At 28.3% G+C, this 20383-nt stretch overlaps 2 protein-coding genes across 3 annotated transcripts; both read left to right on the forward strand.

The window, feature by feature from the left end:
- Window positions 1–1176: 1176 nt before the first annotated feature.
- Window positions 1177–10971, forward strand: LOC111625226 (glomulin-like). Of its 2 annotated transcripts, none has more exons than XM_023368311.1 (2): window positions 1177–1614; window positions 7144–10971. In XM_023368311.1, the coding sequence occupies exon 2, from the start codon at window positions 7164–7166 to the stop codon at window positions 8874–8876; it is 1713 nt and encodes a 570-aa protein (XP_023224079.1). In that variant the 5' UTR covers window positions 1177–1614; window positions 7144–7163; the 3' UTR covers window positions 8877–10971. The 2 variants fall into 2 exon arrangements, with proteins under 2 accessions (XP_023224079.1, XP_023224080.1); XM_023368312.1 differs by lacking the exon at window positions 1177–1614 and adding an exon at window positions 1685–1897.
- A 1380-nt stretch (window positions 10972–12351) lies between these two features.
- On the forward strand, window positions 12352–15685 carry LOC111625243 (glomulin-like). Its single transcript, XM_023368339.1, has one exon. It carries the CDS (start codon window positions 12352–12354, stop codon window positions 13585–13587), a length of 1236 nt encoding a protein of 411 aa, XP_023224107.1. The 3' UTR covers window positions 13588–15685.
- Window positions 15686–20383: the final 4698 nt, after the last annotated feature.

Genomic DNA, 20383 nt, shown 5'->3' on the forward strand with positions numbered 1-20383 from the left:
CTATATATATAAAAATGAATGTATGCCTGTCTGTATGTCCTTCATGCATTATCACCTCTTTTATACGATTGCCATGAAACTTTGGGAAGCTGTTTAATATACTCCCGCGAAGGTTTCTGGCATAGTATATTTATCCTACGATAGATGGCGCGCGTTTATATGAGCATATCACTGTGTGTTCGATCGATTTTAAATTGTGAAGATCATTTCTCCCACTGCAAAAAATATTTCTATATATGCATTTGTGAACTGTTATTTACGATATTTGTAATAATTTTTGTTTAATCACTTTATTTCAATTTTTTGTTTTTTGCTAATTATGTATTCGCTCGAACTTCGTTAAAACCTTAACTGTACCCCAAACAACTACCGAAGTTGTAGGATAAAATTCGATTTTTTTTTACCTATTTTATTTTACCAATCTAAATATCCCCCTTTTCCAAATTTTAATATCAACTCAAAATAATTTAAAAAGACAAATTACAATAAAACGGTTTATTATCCAACTATCAGAAATTTCACAACATTCCAATGAAGAGAGAAAGGAGCAACTAAATAATTAAAATTATAAAGGATTAAAATATATATATATAAAAATGGGGAATATCGCACTTCTGACAATCGCTGCGAGTGTATGGGCTAAATTTGGAGAATCCGTGCTTCTCGCATGGACAACTGTATGTGGCCGGCTCACGCGTCGAAAAACCTTCCGATTTATTCGTGTACACACCAGAGGGAAAAACAAAAAATATCGTGTATCCACAAACACTCCAATAAATAAATAGAATTGAAACGACACTTTGAAATGTTTTCCCGATGAAAATGAATAATAAGTTTCAATAAAAATGATAAAATGTAAATTGAATTTTATCATAATGAGTTTGCTTGAATTTCCTTCCTTCTGAGATCGCAGCAATGCGCGACGGTAAGCTAGTCAGAAATAACTTTGTATTGCAATAAAGTCTTTTACAATATACTGTATAAGAAACGAAGGTACTGTACAAAGAAATGTTTTATTGAGAATTTTTAGATACATTGATAATAAAAATATATTTCTTGAATTATCGTCAACTTTTCGGTATATTTGGTGGTTCAATCGGTAGATCGGTAGACCGGATCCGAGATCGGTAGATCTACCGAAAATTCGGTAGACGCGGCAACACTGAGTGCCGAGTAGATAAAAACAGTGAACATTGGTAGTTAGTCGCGGGTTCGTATGTCACCAACGGGATGGCCAAGTGAGTTTTCCAGGTTTTCTTCGTGTCTAACACTTAAACAGAGGATAATTTCTAATAAATAGTTCTCTCGAAGGACAATTTGGCAGATCGCCACGTATTGCGTTGTCTTATCCTATTAATCCTACAATCCCGACATATTCGGGGCATGCCGCCTTGAAAAATTCCTGGGATTATTCGCCCGGATTCGATTTCGGGTCCCTCGGAGCAGTAGTCTGACGCCTTAACCACTTCGGTCAGAAAGAAATTTTAAATATAACAAGATTCATTAAAAAATATTTTATAATTGTCAGCTGGCAACAGCAACTGTTTTCGAGTGGCGCCATCTGAAAGCAAACGACTGAAGCGAGGAAGAGCCACGTGATTGTGAAGTTAAGAGGTTTGTTTACATTTTACAAATGTTATTATTTTAGAAGAAATTTTAAACTTGTTCCGTTGAGTTTATGTCTGCTTATCAGATCCCTGTACATTTATAAACGAGCATAAATAAAATCGTTTACGTCAGTTGGATTTTTTTTTGGCGCAAAACAATATCAGAATTTGTAAATGAAATTTACATTTTTGTATTCGAAATTTCAAATTGAATTTAGTTAAAATGTTCTTTTGATTATAAACAGATATTTCATTCTTCAATCTCAGAATTAAGCTAAGATTTATCTCCAGTTAGAATCAATTGCTTTAATTAATATATTTTCTTTTAGCTTAGAGGTTTTTCGTTTATATTTTACTAATTGAACATTTATGGTATTTGTTATGAATTATAATATTTTATATATTTAGAACCAAACCAAAATTTATTATTATAAATATTAACGAATGGAAATTGATGAGATTTTCAGGAAGTTTACCTCTGCTTATTTTGAACACAGTCTGTAACTGGCTGCTAGACAGCAGCAGAAGCACAAAAATGAATAGTGTAAAACAAAATTGTATACTTTTTGGAAGAGTGCATTTATTGTGCAAACGTATTGGGTTATTGACTTGTTTCTCAAAAGACCACAGCATTTTGAGAGAATTTATGGTGTGTGGCACGTCAGGCAAATCAATAATACAGTAAGACCACACTTAACACTGGATGCATTCCTAGACAACAAAGCACTAAGCAAAACAGTGTTAAACGAGGTCATTTTAACATAGAGTAAATAGGGATAGGGGAATACGTAACCAAAAATAAACAAATTTTACTTTAATTTTAAGTTATCTTTATATTAATTTGTATAATAATATATGTTAAATAACACATAAACATATGCACACAGAAATGTAAAGTTCATATTTTGTGATGAAGGTCCTGACTTTTCTGAAATTCTTGTTNTGTATAATAATATATGTTAAATAACACATAAACATATGCACACAGAAATGTAAAGTTCATATTTTGTGATGAAGGTCCTGACTTTTCTGAAATTCTTGTTCTTTTGCAATAAAGTCATAAAGTTTCATTTATCGTTTTTTTCTTTCCTTAAGCAAATGTTGGTAGCAGAAGATCGCATCCAAAATGCCTCATTTTGCTTTTGCACTCCTTTCAAAATCTAGATCATTCACTACAATTTGATCAATGATTTTGGTTATACAAATAACCCCCGTATGACACGGGAGTTATGTTCCAAAAAATTGCCATGTTATGTGAATCTATGTTATACGAAACAAAGAACTAGTGCGAAAAGGGGGGTTAGATTCCAAAAATTAAAAAACATGCTGTTAAATCCTTATTTACATTGGATTTATTATTCATTTTTTTCATAGGTAAAATACTTATTTATTAATTCTTTTGAAGACAAAGTCCTTTCCAAAAAATAGGAATTACCATTTATTAACTTTGTGTTTCAGATATTACACTTTTGGCGACTGACCTTTTCTTTTAGGCTACTGGCCTTCAAACAGTCCTTTAAAAAACACAAATATATCCAGTTAAAAATATAAACATTTTTAAAATACAGGAACTGGTGATGTTTGGACGTCTTCTGTTTTCCATCATACCTTGCTGGGGTTGTTTTGGCTTTTATCTACAATGAAGTAAGTGCTGGTAAAATGTAGATGAGGAACAACCCCAGCAAGGTATGATGGAAAATAGATGCCTGAACATCACCAGTTCCTGTTTTTTAAAAATGTTTATATTTTTAACTGGATATATTTGTTTTTTAAAGGACTGTTTGGCAGCCAGTAGCCTAAAAGAAAAGGTCAGTTGCCAAAAGTGTAATGTCTGGAACACAAAGTTAATAAATGGTGGTTCCTATTTTTTGGAAAGGACTTTGTCTTCAAAAGAATTAATCATATTATCTCCATCGGACGATTTACAAAAACATACTTATTTATTATTTAAGTAAATATTTTACCAGAGGATTATTCATCCTATATGATGATCTCAGCATGAGCATCGACTGGTAACAGTTTTTGGGTGCATTCATTAATAGCGGTCGCTGTGCAATGGGAGTGCGTTGCTGTTTGTAGGCATTTAGGAATGATGGTGAAAGAAAGATGGTGGTGCCCGCACTATCGATAATATCGTGATGGAAGAATCTATAATTCTAAAATGAGCTTTTAGAGGCAAAAGAAGGGTCCCAAGTGAAAAATTTAATCATTAAATGGATTATTTGTTGAAAGAGCATTCAAAGTAGCTACAAAAACAATTAGAATGCTCGTGCGGAGTTACGCAGAGGTATAAAAGAACGCACCCTTTATTACATTTCATGTTGTATGAGGGTTTTACCCAATTCCCAAACTGTGTTAGAGTGAACCCGTGCTATAAAAGCACCGTGTTATACAAGGATGTTCCCAATTCTCGAGCCGTGTTAGAGTGAATCCGTGCTATAGAAGTGCTGTGTTATAGGGGGGTTACCTATATTACCAAACTTTTACTAAGGAAATGTGTGGAGAAATTTTTTGGGTTCTTCGTTTTCAGAATCTCTATTTTCCAGTTCCACATGAATCCCATGTTCTGCCAGTTCTTGAAGGTTTTCGTTGGTAAGGCTCTCACCAGAAACCTGTTGTAACTCCTCAATATCCTGCTCTTCTATATCTCCTAGTCCTGCTATATTGATTAGGTTGAGTTTGGTCAACTTAATGATACAGCGATAGGCTCTTTTCATTGAGAATTCTTGGATACCTTCAGCCATAACTTCTTCCACACTTCGTTCGTGCATTTATCAGTTAATTCTTGCCAAGCTAAGTAGCTATTTCCTATGGCATCCATAATGTTATATTTTTTCCAAAATTGCACCAAACAAACATAGATTTAAAGAAAGTATACTTTTTTGCCACCTTTTGCTGATGGTTTGTGTTTGCAAATAATCATATTATATACGAATCAATGAAATTCCGTGATAATTTAAATCTGCATAAATTTTGAGCTTTTTTTTAGGCTTCGAGCAGACCATGTTATATTGAATCAGTGTTAAGCGTGTTCTTTCTGTACATGATTTTGTATGAAAACTGAAAATGACAAGGTCCCTTCTTGATGAACAAAGCAAACATTGGCCACCGATGCCAGAAGCTAAGGTTTTGAATGTTCCTGCTAGACTGGAACAGTTGCCTTTAAAAATCTTTATGATTGCTTTCAAGGCAGATAGGACGCTCTTACTTAATATGTCAGCTGACAGCAAAGAATGCATAAAGTACAGAGTAACATCAGTACATCAGTTGCAGAACATGATAAAGAGAAGAGGGTTCAATATTATAGTTATTTGCTTTTTGTCCTGTATTGCAATAAATCTTCTTAGTAGCTATATGTAATTTGCTATAAATTTTAAGGACTTGTCACACTACAGTTTTCAGTTGGAAAGCTCACTGAGATTTTATCAGATCTTTCCCATTGAAAACTTGATGTGATAAGTCCTTAAAATTTATAGCAAATTACATATAGCTATTAAGATTTAGGGTTCAATATTGTTTAGTTTCAGGAGCTGGTACAATAAGTCTGGAATACTTGATTTCATGTGGTTTACAAATAAAGCATGATTTTGTTTGTCAGGATTTACACACTCACAAAATTCCAGGATTTGGGCTACTGATAATCTACTGAGAAAGTGGGAGTTTGACATGGCATATCTAGTGTGGGGATCGTTGATCCCTTTCTCTTTAGAGAAACTCTGAAAGCCACTGCACAAGTGCAGATTTTTACAGAATTTATTGAATAACTTGATAATGTGGAACTGACACAGAATTACTTCCAGCAAGATGGAGTGACTATCTTTCCACATATCACAGGAGTCAAAGGTGAAAATTCCAGAGTGTCATCTCTAAGAATCTGGCCACCATGGTCACTTAATATTACCAGCCTGGACTTCTTTTTGTAGGGCTATCTAAAGAAGTGTACCATAATAAACTCTCCATGATTGATATCTTAGAGGATAACATTAGGAATGAGATACAAAACATTGATGATGCAACATTGACACATGTTATCAACAATATGCAGTGACATGTTGACATGTGCCTGACCAAAAGTGGTGGCCACTTCCAATACTTGATGTGATGTGATACATTTGACATAAATGAATGTACACTTCCTGAAAATCTCATCACTTCATTCAAGATTTATAATAAAATAATTTCAATTTGGGTTTATATGAATTGCCCTGTAATTTGATATGTAATTGTACATTATACATTATGAAATTTTCTAATTAGTAATTCAGAGTTCTCAACTATCTGCTTTTTATGTGGGCAATTAGCTCTTTTGAGGGTGATGTCTGCTGTATTTGTCATTTGTCTGCTTTTTTTTGCCAATGCTTACAGTTATCAGTTTTTTATTATTAAAACAGAAATAATGTTGTAAAGGATTGTTTAGTTTTATACTCTGTTTTAATACTAATTTTTCAAACGTTTTAAGAGAGTTGGTCAATTCATTTTTGAAAAACATATCTTTTTCAACATACATTGGCTGATTTGTTTCCAAATGTCTTTAAGACCTTGAAACCAGCAAAGGTTTTTCTGCAAATTATACAAAATTATAGATATTCACCATTAAGTTCATTATGTGGAAATCCAATAAAAAATTCTGCAATTTATTTTGTTTTTTTTTTATAATTGTTCACTTTTATTATAAAAGTGACTGATTATATATGGCAAATATTGCTAATTTTTAGCTTCTTATCTTATAATTGTTGTTTTTTTTAGATAATTTGTTTTCTTTCATATATTAGAATGAATAAGCACTTACAAAATTCACTAACGTCTTCTTTTCATTGATTCTGATAGGCAATACTCAATTGATTAACAATTTTTTAAAGCAGAATAGTAATTATGAAAAAAATGTATATGCATCCAATTGTGAATTGGTAACCCTACATTTTAGGAATTGCTGTTTTACCCTACTCCATTAGTACAAGTGTAAAATGAATAAAGATACAAAATAGGTGTACAGAAATGATAAGATTAACATTTCTCTACACCTTATATTAGATAATCCCATAAAAATTGTCAAAATTGTTGAAATTTCCATAAAAATTTTGGCTGTCAGGTTTTTGGCGAAATACTGGCTATGATACTGGAAATTTTAAAATTACAGGCTGAGAGCTTCAGTAATTATATTTGCATTGCTCATTTGGTACATGGTGATGATTTTAGATTCTTGTGATGTTCTAGACAAGTATGGACTTCCAATTTTTTTGTGTTAGTTTATACTGTATAATGTAAAGTTTGTATATCACAATACTTGATATTGTACAAGATTTAGGATCCTAGCTATTACTGTACAAGACCAATACTTTGTTTTGATAATATTTGGGAATACCTGAGAGTTAAAAAAGGTTATAGATTTTTAATTATCTTGATAAAGTATATTATAAAACTTTATTGAAATGTATACCTTCAAAAAAAGTTTCAATCTCAATTATTAATTTAGACATTTATTATATGATTTAATTTCTTTTCAAAAATTAATATTGTTTTTTTTTTTCTTTTGTAGAATATTTAGTTATAAGCATAATGACCAACGATTCTTCTGAATTCCTGCAAAAATTGACAATTCTTCTTCAAGATAAAAAATTTGAAGAGAGTTTATTAATTATTAAAGAAAAAAATAATGAGGAGAAAGTCAAAGAACATGCTTGGGATTTATTACCCGAGGTATTACGATGGTGCAGAGATTCAGAAGATAATATACATCACTGTCATGAAATATTAATGCATTTTGCTAAAGTAGCAAATTCCAAAGAAATTCTTATTGGATTTTTAGAAAATTCTGATGATATAATTGACAATACATATTTTAAATCCCTTCTCATGCCATTGCAAACCGTTCTTTGCAATTTACCAAATAAAAGAGGAAAATCCTTAGAAGGTACTTTACGGATACTTCACAAATATGTTGATTCATTGCCACCACCCGAAGAACACAACTTGGAAGGGGAAGAAAGGAAATTAATGGATCTAGATGAAAATGTGTGCCGAATAAATGATGTAATGCGAGCATATTTGCCATTTTTCGATCCTTTTGTGAAAGAAGTATCATTAGAAAATTGTAGAAATTGTGAGATGCACTATTTCGATAGAATATTACATCAGAGAAGCATTTTATGTAAATATTTATTAGAATTACTGGCTTATCCTTTAGTTTATTTGGATCTCAGTTATGATAAGAAGGGAAAGTCTACTTCTCGAGTGTGTAGTGAAAGGCTTATAAATTGTCTCACTCAGTTACAGGGGAATTTCTTTTTGTTATACAATTTATTAGATGACCAGAGTGAAGATATTATTAAAAGAAATGAATATTCTCCAGACTTATCTATTGGAAATTTAGCATATTTAGTGTTTGTAGAGAATCTTGGAATTGACTGCATACCACAGGTATTTACACATTCCTACAATTTTGAAAGACATTTAATATATATCGTGGCATTACTTTCTAGGCAAAGTAACTGTGTTGTTTATAAAGGAATTCATCTGGCAGAAAGATTAATTTCGATTTTGGAAGATAGAACATTCAACCACGAGTATTTAGATATTCCGGAATTTTCTACCTTTCTGAATTCATTATTTCAAGTTGTTTTATATTGTCCAATTAAGGAATTACATTATCAGGCTCGCAATCTGTTTCTTCAATATCTAAATAAATTAGATTCAAAAGCAGTATATAATTTGCTCTATTCACAATTCTGCTCCCAGCGACAAGCAAAAGTGCGAGGATTGATAATAAACACTTACAAGATATATATGTGCAGGTCTCTAGAGTTAAATGAAAATGAATTTATAGGTAAAAATTTGATAAAGTTTTTAAACATAGCAACTAAGCTACCGAATAAAGTAGAAACAGATCTATTAGAATATTCTGACATAATTTTAGAGAGTATAAATGTCTTACGTTACTTAACTCTTCGCAAAGACATAACAAAAGTGTCGCAAATCTGGTCCTTCATGAAAAATTTAGAAGAAAACTTCTTAAAGCCGTTACATACAGCCTTAGATTTGTCACGTGCTCATTATAAATTACAATTAAGCAAAGTAAAAGAAGAGAAAAACGTACCAAAGCATGATCCACCTATAACAGTTACAGTCAATAAAGAGACATTTGAGAATATTCCAGCGAATGATCAAATTAAATTTTTAAATCTTTCATTACTCAGTTTTGATTTAATCGAGAGCAATTTAGCTGCCTTAGAACAAGATATTCAGGCAAATAAAGACCAAGATTTTGATTAATGAAAGTGTATGTAAAATGTTTCAATTCTGCACATTGTTCATATACAGAATATAATAAAGAGAATTTTAATTCTGTATACATGGGTGGATCTAGATTTTTCAGGGCCTAGGACTTACTGAAGTCCAATAGAGCCCCATTTTTTTGTTAGATCAAGATCTTTAAATTGGAGTTTAAAATTCATTTTTAATAACATCAAAATCAGAGTTGAAATATATTTATTTATGAAATGGTGTTGAATTAAAAACTTTACATCTTATATATAAAACAAATTAAGAAATAAAGAAATATTATTAACAAAAATAATTCAATTTTTGTGGGCCCAGGGCTTAAGCCCTATTAATCCTATGTAGATATGCCCGTGTATACATACCTTTTTTCTCTATTTGCTATTTATTTATTTAACTAATCATTAATTATAAAAATTATTTCACTAATTATACTTATAATAGGATGAAAGCAAATCACTTATACTTTTTGAATAGTTCATACAATTTGACACTAGTGATTTGTGAATAATTTTAAATCATACAAGCTAAGTAATATCTGTATGAAGTTATACATGATGTCTGAAAAGTTACTGCACAGTAAAAAATTTGTAATGATTAATGTCATTACAAATTTCTTGCTGCACAATAACTTTTTGGACACCCTGTATATTCAATGTAATGAGAAAAGTTTTAACTTCATTTAAGTGTAATATAATTCATGATTTTAAATGTAATACTTTTACAATTATTATTTACTCAGTAGATACTGAGTAAATGACACTTGTTATTCAATTTATTGGTGAATCTTTCCATTGATGAATGATAATAATTGTCTCTATACTTTTCTGACATATCATTAAATTGATAGATTATTAATTATATTTTTGCAATGATTAAATATAAAAATTATGTCAAATTGTACGTAATTTTAAGACAACGAACATGCCTTAAGATTGGGTATTTCACTTTGATAAATATTGTAGTGAGTCTACAATAGATTCAATTACTCTTGTTTTAATTTCTGAATCTTGGACCCATAAAATGCTCCTTTAATAAATATAAATCTTCAATCATCATTCTTAGTTCAAAATGAATGAATTATGCTTCCTTACAGAAAATGATGCTAGTTTAACAAAAACACTAACAATTATCATCCTTTATCATCTATTTTTATTCTTAGATTCATTATTCTTCTAATACATCTATATTCTTCATATATATCTCAATTCAATATCTCTTGCATGATTTCTTCAAATCACTTTGTATACCAGGAATATTGCATTTGAAAACTACTATACCCAATATTGTTCCTTGTTTCTTTCATGCATTCTCATAATTTCCTTTAAATATGTATTCATGTTATGATGATGTATATCATTAAGTTTGAATTTTTCTTGTTTAGCATTGTTTATTGATTTTTGTAATTTCATTTAGTTACCTTTTAATAGTCAAATCCAATTTTTCTGCATTCTAAAAATAATAGGGATTCATTTTCCACATTTTTGAGAAACCATGTATACTATATGAAACAAAAATAATACATTTGATTTTTCTCTTTATCTCTTCATATTTAATTTTGGACTTGAAACAGTTTTTCTGTTCTATTTTCTTCCAACTATTCTACATATCTGAAAACATTAAAACTAAGAAATTATAAGACCAATTTTATTTGAACTTCAAAAACTATGTTTAATGTCAAAATTTATATGCAACAAACATCTTGTTTGAGTTATCATTCAAAAGTTGGAAAACTATTAAAAAGCCAAGTAAAAGAAGCGAGAGTATAAAGTAAATACTTTTCCTCCGTCTAGATTTTCAATGGAAGTTTCGACATTTAAAAGTAATTTGTAAACATTTCATTTCAAGTTATGACATTTAAATCTAATTTTTGATGTTCTATCAAAAAAAAACTGCTTTATAATTTTTTGATTTAAGTGTTTTCTTTACTTTCCACACTTTATAACTGCTTTTATTTATTCTAGCAAGATGATTTATCTTGAAAGAATCTCCCAAAGATTTACCTTTGTAAATGATTATTTCTATTTAAACATTTTTTCTTGATTTTTATTTATTTCTGCTATCTTTCTAATTTTAATACTGAAAAATGATTTAAATTCAATGATTACATTATTACTGTAGAATTATTTAAAATAGCAGGGAGAAATAATGAAATAATTATTAAGAAAAATTTGTAATAATCTATAGTCTGCTTATTTATTTATTTATGGTGTATAAAAAGTTATATTAGTATTTAAAGAATAAATAAAAAGTTTTAAAAAATGTATGAAAACAGGAAAAATCTTTTCAAAGATACAATAGAAACTTGCATTTAGCATAAAATAATACATATAATAGCATGTTAAACTCCAAAAATAGTTCAGAAAAGTCAATTAAAATAGCACTTTTGTCTTTGATATGTAAGTCTTCCTTGAGTTTCATACTATTAATTATTTAATATAAAAATATTTTATGTAATTCAAAATAAAAAGACAATGTATAAATTTTTTANGGTTATAATAAAATTTTGTGCGATTATTTTCATATAATTAAAATTAATATGTATGTATTTTTTAGAAAATACAAGAGAAGCGGCGCTTCCACCGCTTTTAATGACGGCACCCCACTGCTTGAGATTGTCTTCACTTTTTTTATATGAAATTTCCCGACACTATGTTTAAGTAAAGCGTCTTTTCCACTTGAAATAATTATGTCTTTGCTACAAGGCTTGCAAAGTATAAATTGTCGCCCTTTTTTACTTTGGATTAACCACCCTTTGAACTTTGCTAGGGCTTCCCACTCGTGTTTGTAGAATTGTTTATATTTCTTTTTTTAGTAACACCGGTACTAGAGCCTTCACCACCACTATCGTACTTTTGGTCACTCATTTTTGGATTTCTAATATTTTTTATTCATTCACAGTGTGAATAATTAAAAGAGTACATTTCCGGCGATTTCTGTTATAATGTAACCAGTGATTATGCTACTACATAATAGAGGGCGCTAAACAGATCATCTATATATATAAAAATGAATGTATGCCTGTCTGTATGTCCTTCATGCATTATCACCTCTTTTATACGATTGCCATGAAACTTTGGGAAGCTGTTTAATATACTCCCGCGAAGGTTTCTGGCATAGTATATTTATCCTATGATAGATGGCGCGCGTTTATATGAGCATATCACTGTGTGTTCGATCGATTTTAAATTGTGAAGATCATTTCTCCCACTGCAAAAAATATTTCTATATATGCATTTGTGAACTGTTATTTACGATATTTGTAATAATTTTTGTTTAATCACTTTATTTCAATTTTTTGTTTTTTGCTAATTATGTATTCGCTCGAACTTCGTTAAAACCTTAACTGTACCCCAAACAACTACCGAAGTTGTAGGATAAAATTCGATTTTTTTTTTTACCTATTTTATTTTACCAATCTAAATATCCCCCTTTTCCAAATTTTAATATCAACTCAAAATAATTTAANATGCGAGCATATTTGCCATTTTTCGATCCTTTTGTGAAAGAAGTATCATTAGAAAATTGTAGAAATTGTGAGATGCACTATTTCGATAGAATATTACATCAGAGAAGCATTTTATGTAAATATTTATTAGAATTACTGGCTTATCCTTTAGTTTATTTGGATCTCAGTTATGATAAGAAGGGAAAGTCTACTTCTCGAGTGTGTAGTGAAAGGCTTATAAATTGTCTCACTCAGTTACAGGGGAATTTCTTTTTGTTATACAATTTATTAGATGACCAGAGTGAAGATATTATTAAAAGAAATGAATATTCTCCAGACTTATCTATTGGAAATTTAGCATATTTAGTGTTTGTAGAGAATCTTGGAATTGACTGCATACCACAGGTATTTACACATTCCTACAATTTTGAAAGACATTTAATATATATCGTGGCATTACTTTCTAGGCAAAGTAACTGTGTTGTTTATAAAGGAATTCATCTGGCAGAAAGATTAATTTCGATTTTGGAAGATAGAACATTCAACCACGAGTATTTAGATATTCCGGAATTTTCTACCTTTCTGAATTCATTATTTCAAGTTGTTTTATATTGTCCAATTAAGGAATTACATTATCAGGCTCGCAATCTGTTTCTTCAATATCTAAATAAATTAGATTCAAAAGCAGTATATAATTTGCTCTATTCACAATTCTGCTCCCAGCGACAAGCAAAAGTGCGAGGATTGATAATAAACACTTACAAGATATATATGTGCAGGTCTCTAGAGTTAAATGAAAATGAATTTATAGGTAAAAATTTGATAAAGTTTTTAAACATAGCAACTAAGCTACCGAATAAAGTAGAAACAGATCTATTAGAATATTCTGACATAATTTTAGAGAGTATAAATGTCTTACGTTACTTAACTCTTCGCAAAGACATAACAAAAGTGTCGCAAATCTGGTCCTTCATGAAAAATTTAGAAGAAAACTTCTTAAAGCCGTTACATACAGCCTTAGATTTGTCACGTGCTCATTATAAATTACAATTAAGCAAAGTAAAAGAAGAGAAAAACGTACCAAAGCATGATCTACCTATAACAGTTACAGTCAATAAAGAGACATTTGAGAATATTCCAGCGAATGATCAAATTAAATTTTTAAATCTTTCATTACTCAGTTTTGATTTAATCGAGAGCAATTTAGCTGCCTTAGAACAAGATATTCAGGCAAATAAAGACCAAGATTTTGATTAATGAAAGTGTATGTAAAATGTTTCAATTCTGCACATTGTTCATATACAGAATATAATAAAGAGAATTTTAATTCTGTATACATGGGTGGATCTAGATTTTTCAGGGCCTAGGACTTACTGAAGTCCAATAGAGCCCCATTTTTTTGTTAGATCAAGATCTTTAAATTGGAGTTTAAAATTCATTTTTAATAACATCAAAATCAGAGTTGAAATATATTTATTTATGAAATGGTGTTGAATTAAAAACTTTACATCTTATATATAAAACAAATTAAGAAATAAAGAAATATTATTAACAAAAATAATTCAATTTTTGTGGGCCCAGGGCTTAAGCCCTATTAATCCTATGTAGATATGCCCGTGTATACATACCTTTTTTCTCTATTTGCTATTTATTTATTTAACTAATCATTAATTATAAAAATTATTTCACTAATTATACTTATAATAGGATGAAAGCAAATCACTTATACTTTTTGAATAGTTCATACAATTTGACACTAGTGATTTGTGAATAATTTTAAATCATACAAGCTAAGTAATATCTGTATGAAGTTATACATGATGTCTGAAAAGTTACTGCACAGTAAAAAATTTGTAATGATTAATGTCATTACAAATTTCTTGCTGCACAATAACTTTTTGGACACCCTGTATATTCAATGTAATGAGAAAAGTTTTAACTTCATTTAAGTGTAATATAATTCATGATTTTAAATGTAATACTTTTACAATTATTATTTACTCAGTAGATACTGAGTAAATGACACTTGTTATTCAATTTATTGGTGAATCTTTCCATTGATGAATGATAATAATTGTCTCTATACTTTTCTGACATATCATTAAATTGATAGATTATTAATTATATTTTTGCAATGATTAAATATAAAAATTATGTCAAATTGTACGTAATTTTAAGACAACGAACATGCCTTAAGATTGGGTATTTCACTTTGATAAATATTGTAGTGAGTCTACAATAGATTCAATTACTCTTGTTTTAATTTCTGAATCTTGGACCCATAAAATGCTCCTTTAATAAATATAAATCTTCAATCATCATTCTTAGTTCAAAATGAATGAATTATGCTTCCTTACAGAAAATGATGCTAGTTTAACAAAAACACTAACAATTATCATCCTTTATCATCTATTTTTATTCTTAGATTCATTATTCTTCTAATACATCTATATTCTTCATATATATCTCAATTCAATATCTCTTGCATGATTTCTTCAAATCACTTTGTATACCAGGAATATTGCATTTGAAAACTACTATACCCAATATTGTTCCTTGTTTCTTTCATGCATTCTCATAATTTCCTTTAAATATGTATTCATGTTATGATGATGTATATCATTAAGTTTGAATTTTTCTTGTTTAGCATTGTTTATTGATTTTTGTAATTTCATTTAGTTACCTTTTAATAGTCAAATCCAATTTTTCTGCATTCTAAAAATAATAGGGATTCATTTTCCACATTTTTGAGAAACCATGTATACTATATGAAACAAAAATAATACATTTGATTTTTCTCTTTATCTCTTCATATTTAATTTTGGACTTGAAACAGTTTTTCTGTTCTATTTTCTTCCAACTATTCTACATATCTGAAAACATTAAAACTAAGAAATTATAAGACCAATTTTATTTGAACTTCAAAAACTATGTTTAATGTCAAAATTTATATGCAACAAACATCTTGTTTGAGTTATCATTCAAAAGTTGGAAAACTATTAAAAAGCCAAGTAAAAGAAGCGAGAGTATAAAGTAAATACTTTTCCTCCGTCTAGATTTTCAATGGAAGTTTCGACATTTAAAAGTAATTTGTAAACATTTCATTTCAAGTTATGACATTTAAATCTAATTTTTGATGTTCTATCAAAAAAAAACTGCTTTATAATTTTTTGATTTAAGTGTTTTCTTTACTTTCCACACTTTATAACTGCTTTTATTTATTCTAGCAAGATGATTTATCTTGAAAGAATCTCCCAAAGATTTACCTTTGTAAATGATTATTTCTATTTAAACATTTTTTCTTGATTTTTATTTATTTCTGCTATCTTTCTAATTTTAATACTGAAAAATGATTTAAATTCAATGATTACATTATTACTGTAGAATTATTTAAAATAGCAGGGAGAAATAATGAAATAATTATTAAGAAAAATTTGTAATAATCTATAGTCTGCTTATTTATTTATTTATGGTGTATAAAAAGTTATATTAGTATTTAAAGAATAAATAAAAAGTTTTAAAAAATGTATGAAAACAGGAAAAATCTTTTCAAAGATACAATAGAAACTTGCATTTAGCATAAAATAATACATATAATAGCATGTTAAACTCCAAAAATAGTTCAGAAAAGTCAATTAAAATAGCACTTTTGTCTTTGATATGTAAGTCTTCCTTGAGTTTCATACTATTAATTATTTAATATAAAAATATTTTATGTAATTCAAAATAAAAAGACAATGTATAAATTTTTTAAAATCCTGTACTTAAATTACATGAATAATGAAGTGTTAAAAACTGTAACATACATTTGACTTTATTTTTGATATAATGAAAATAAAGTGTTTTTATTGTAAAAATTTCATTTCTGTTAGTCTTTTTTTAATTCAGCATCTTATTTTAAATTTACGTTTTAAAATAACAGTTTATAAATTGTTACAGAATATTTTAATGTTTTTTTGTTATTGTTAGATTTTAAAAGTTATATTGGAATAGAGCCTAACACGCTTGCACATATATGCAACCATTCATGCTATTTACTCCCATTCTCTGCACAAATTTTAATGTTTCCTCCACTTTCTTCCATTCCAACAATTGGAAGATATTAAAGTAGTCACTTATACTTTCAGATCTTTGACTGTTGTAAAATGGAGTTGAAAAATTTTTCCTTTCACAATGCTCCCACCTGGATTTTCACCTGTTAAGTTTGGAACTTTTCAGAACATAATATATTTGGATCTGCATCCACTCCATCTTCTGTATTTGATGATGATTGTTATACTGGTGTAACTGGAGATCTAAGATACATTCTTATGTATTGAAATTTTGCAGTCATTTTACATAATACTACTATTAATAAAAATGTTACAGAGAAATGCAGTAAAACTGGTGAAATCATAAGAATTATACTGGTTTAACTAATAACTTCTGATGCAATTGATTTGTTGTTGAAGTAGCAAACATCACTTTCACAATTTTCTCATTTATTCAGTTGTATTTTATTCAGTTTATTACAAATATTTTGATTTTAATTATAACAAATATTCCAGTTATTTTTACTGGAAGAAATTCTCTCTCTAAAAATTGCTGAAATTATTTTGCACAAAGTGAAAGTTTATGTAATATGATAAAAATGAAAATTTTAAGAATGACACTTAAAAATCACCATATTGCATAATATAGTGATTTTTAAGTCATTATACAGTGAATTGCACATTGTGTCTTGCTGTAAAATTGCATTTGTAATGTGATAGTAAATATATAGCTTTAGTTTTCCATATCAAACCTTTGTTTGAATATAACAAAATATTCTCAAAATAATTTTTTTTAGTATTATAAAATCAAATAATTATTATTTTATATTACAAGTGTGCTATTTATAATCAGGCATTGTGAGGTGAATATTTATGCTTATGTAAAAATACCTGATTTGAAAATGTCTCGTAATTTTTTAATAATCTGTTCTATGCAAACAGAAATTTGTTTACATTAATATTTTTGAATTAAAAATACTATTGTTGCATATATTAAAACTTCTTTTTATATTATAACTAGGCACCATATATCATCTCACTCTATAATATATGATAAACTTCTTAATATTTGGATATAAATTTGGAATTATTTTCTATTTACTGCTAATTCACCATAATTAATCTAAAAATTTTTTGAAATTTCAATAGATAAAGATTTAAATTATACAAAACAAGTTAATATCACAAGAAATTCTTTAAAATATTTTCTTAGAACCTAAACCATTTAAAAGTGGCAAGTTTATAGTGTTGCTTCTGTGACGAGCAAGATTATAAAACGTTTATTTAAATGATTCTGCTTAAAACTTTGTTACTTTTGAATATGTAATAATATACATAAACAATGATTATAAACCATGATATTCCCAGTTGATTACCATACAAACTTTTTATATCCTGCAATTTATAATACCAAATAAAAATTAAGAAATAGAAGATTTATAACTTTGAAGATTTTTTGAGATTTAAACACAGACATTAATCAGTTCTATTTTCTTTATTTGTCAGAATTAATGAAAAATTATATAATTAAAAAATGTAAAATAGCTGAAACCACCTAATTAAAATTTCTGTCTATAAGAATTATAAATAATGATTAAAATATTTAAGATTGACATAAATATTGATCATAATTGTTGCAAATTTTTGATATTTGATCGTCTTTTATAGCTGAACAAACACAATTACTCTTGACAGGTAATTATATAAGTTGGGAAATACCTAATGATGTTATAAATAGGTTTGACAGATGGTTACCATAAAAATGGTGGACATACATGAACACTCATTAGAAAAAAAACAAGCTGCAGATGTAAAAACACTAGATTATCCAGTTTTAAATAGAACATCTGGCATCGGAGTTTAATAAAAATTTTCAAATTTGTCAAGCAGCAAACTGTTTTTTTTTTACATTACTGTTCTGATTAACAAATTCTGTCTTAAACATTAAGAGAATAGCTGCAGGGATAGGATGGTCACTCAAAAAAAAAAAAAAAAATATTTTTTGAGTGACATAGTACTCATTGTTTAATTCCATCCTTATATTATTATTGATGGTAAAAGTTTGTAATAGTACACTACTACTGACCAATATTAATTAAAGCAATAATGTCTGATCAACTTTTCTCTTTATGATCTTTAAATGCTATCCACTCCCATCTCTAGTTAAATTTACTAATAATGTATCAGCTTCTAATTGAGTCATTACAGCTATTCTTATAGGGTCTAATTATACGGTTGAGTGTACAAATTTGGACTTTATTGAGTGTGGGATGTTTCTTTGGTGCCACTCTAGTCTCCTTCAGGAACAGATTCTAATTAAGAACAGCTATAACATAGGATGGATGACCATTGTCATTTTCAATTGATCACTAAGAATTGGTGCATCTTTATATCAAATTCTCCTAAATATAATTGTATTGGTTGAAAGTATTTTGCATAAGGCAGGCTTTCTTATAAACTAAAATACTTTAATCATTTTTTGTATAATATTTAAAATATTGAAACTTTTCATTAAAAAAAGTTTAATTACTATAAATTGCACTGATATGTCATTATTATCAATCTACTGTCTCCTAATACCAGGCAAAACCTCCTCGACTGCTTCCATTTTTTCTGATATTGGTTATATCAAATGCTTACAAAAAATCAATTACAAAAAAATAATGTTCAAGATTAGATTTATCATCTTAAATCTTATGCTTATTTATATATTATAAATCTATAAATAAAAAATATATATTATAAACCATTCACGTACTCAGCAGAAGAAAATACAAACTTAACCAACACCTTAATATTCGCTGAGAAATTATTTTTATTAAACAAACGCTTTCGATCTATTCAATAGATCATCTTCAGGTTTAAATAGAATATTGCTTAAATAGAACAAGAACGGCTGAAAAGATAGAAATTTACAGAAGCAAGCTTAAAGAAAAATGCATTAACGCAAGGGACGCGGAGGGTCTTTCTATGGCTTGGAAATATGCAGTTATAAACTTACAAGAGGCGCACGAACCCTAGAATGTTTTAAAGGAAAGTCTGTCTAGATAAGATAGACAGTGCTTGGAGTTTTCCGGGTTTTCTCCTTGCCTATNGGAAGACCCTCCGCGTCCCTTGTGTTAATGCATTTTTCTTTAAGCTTGCTTCTGTAAATTTCTATCTTTTCAGCCGTTCTTGTTCTATTTAAGCAATATTCTATTTAAACCTGAAGATGATCTATTGAATAGATCGAAAGCGTTTGTTTAATAAAAATAATTTCTCAGCGAATATTAAGGTGTTGGTTAAGTTTATATATTATTACATTTTAATATACTACTAGATAGATATTAAACTTATAGATTAAAATACTGAATATATAAAATTATAATGATTTTAAATATCTTACCATACATTTTTTACAGCTGATATCTTGAACTTCAAACATTCTTTAGATCTTACATAAATTAAGACTTTAATTTTGTCATAAATTATAAACTGTACAGATTAAAAAAAAAATACATTTACAGGAAAGTTTTTTAAAAAAATCTTTTAATGATGAACTATGTTGTCATTATAAAGTTAGAATAAGGTATCTTGTCTGCCATTAGTGTTCATTCTGAGAAATCTGATTCCCTTGAAGTCTTAATTTTAACAGAAGCACAGTTTGTTTTGGATAAAAAAAAATGATGAAATAAATATAAAGTTCTTCAAAGACTGAAGTAAAATTTAAAGTACTCATATTAATTTTCTAAATAAATAACAGGAAGATTTCCAAATAATAAAAATATTCACTTTACTAAAATTAGAGGTCATTAAAATGATTTTGTTTATATAAACTTTGAAAATTTACTTCAATTTTGTTAATCTGAAAATAGATTTAGCATTATGCAAATTAAACCTCATTAGAATAAACTCTTAACTAGATGGATTCAGGCTGGCGATTAAATTAAAAATACTTTATATCCTTTTATTAAAATTAGTATTAAGTACTTGAAACAATTTCCTGGTAATTTACTTATTTAGTAAATAATATTTTAAAGGTT

Source organism: Centruroides sculpturatus, unplaced genomic scaffold, assembly GCF_000671375.1.
Source record: "Centruroides sculpturatus isolate CEXI.00-Female unplaced genomic scaffold, Cexi_2.0 scaffold317, whole genome shotgun sequence".
Taxonomy (NCBI): Eukaryota; Metazoa; Arthropoda; class Arachnida; order Scorpiones; family Buthidae; genus Centruroides; species Centruroides sculpturatus.

Excerpts from the sequence above, each read along its gene's own strand:
- LOC111625226 (XM_023368311.1), top strand. The coding sequence starts at position 7,164 with ATGACCAACGATTCTTCTGAATTCCTGCAAAAATTGACAATTCTTCTT.
- LOC111625243 (XM_023368339.1), top strand. The coding sequence starts at position 12,352 with ATGCGAGCATATTTGCCATTTTTCGATCCTTTTGTGAAAGAAGTATCA.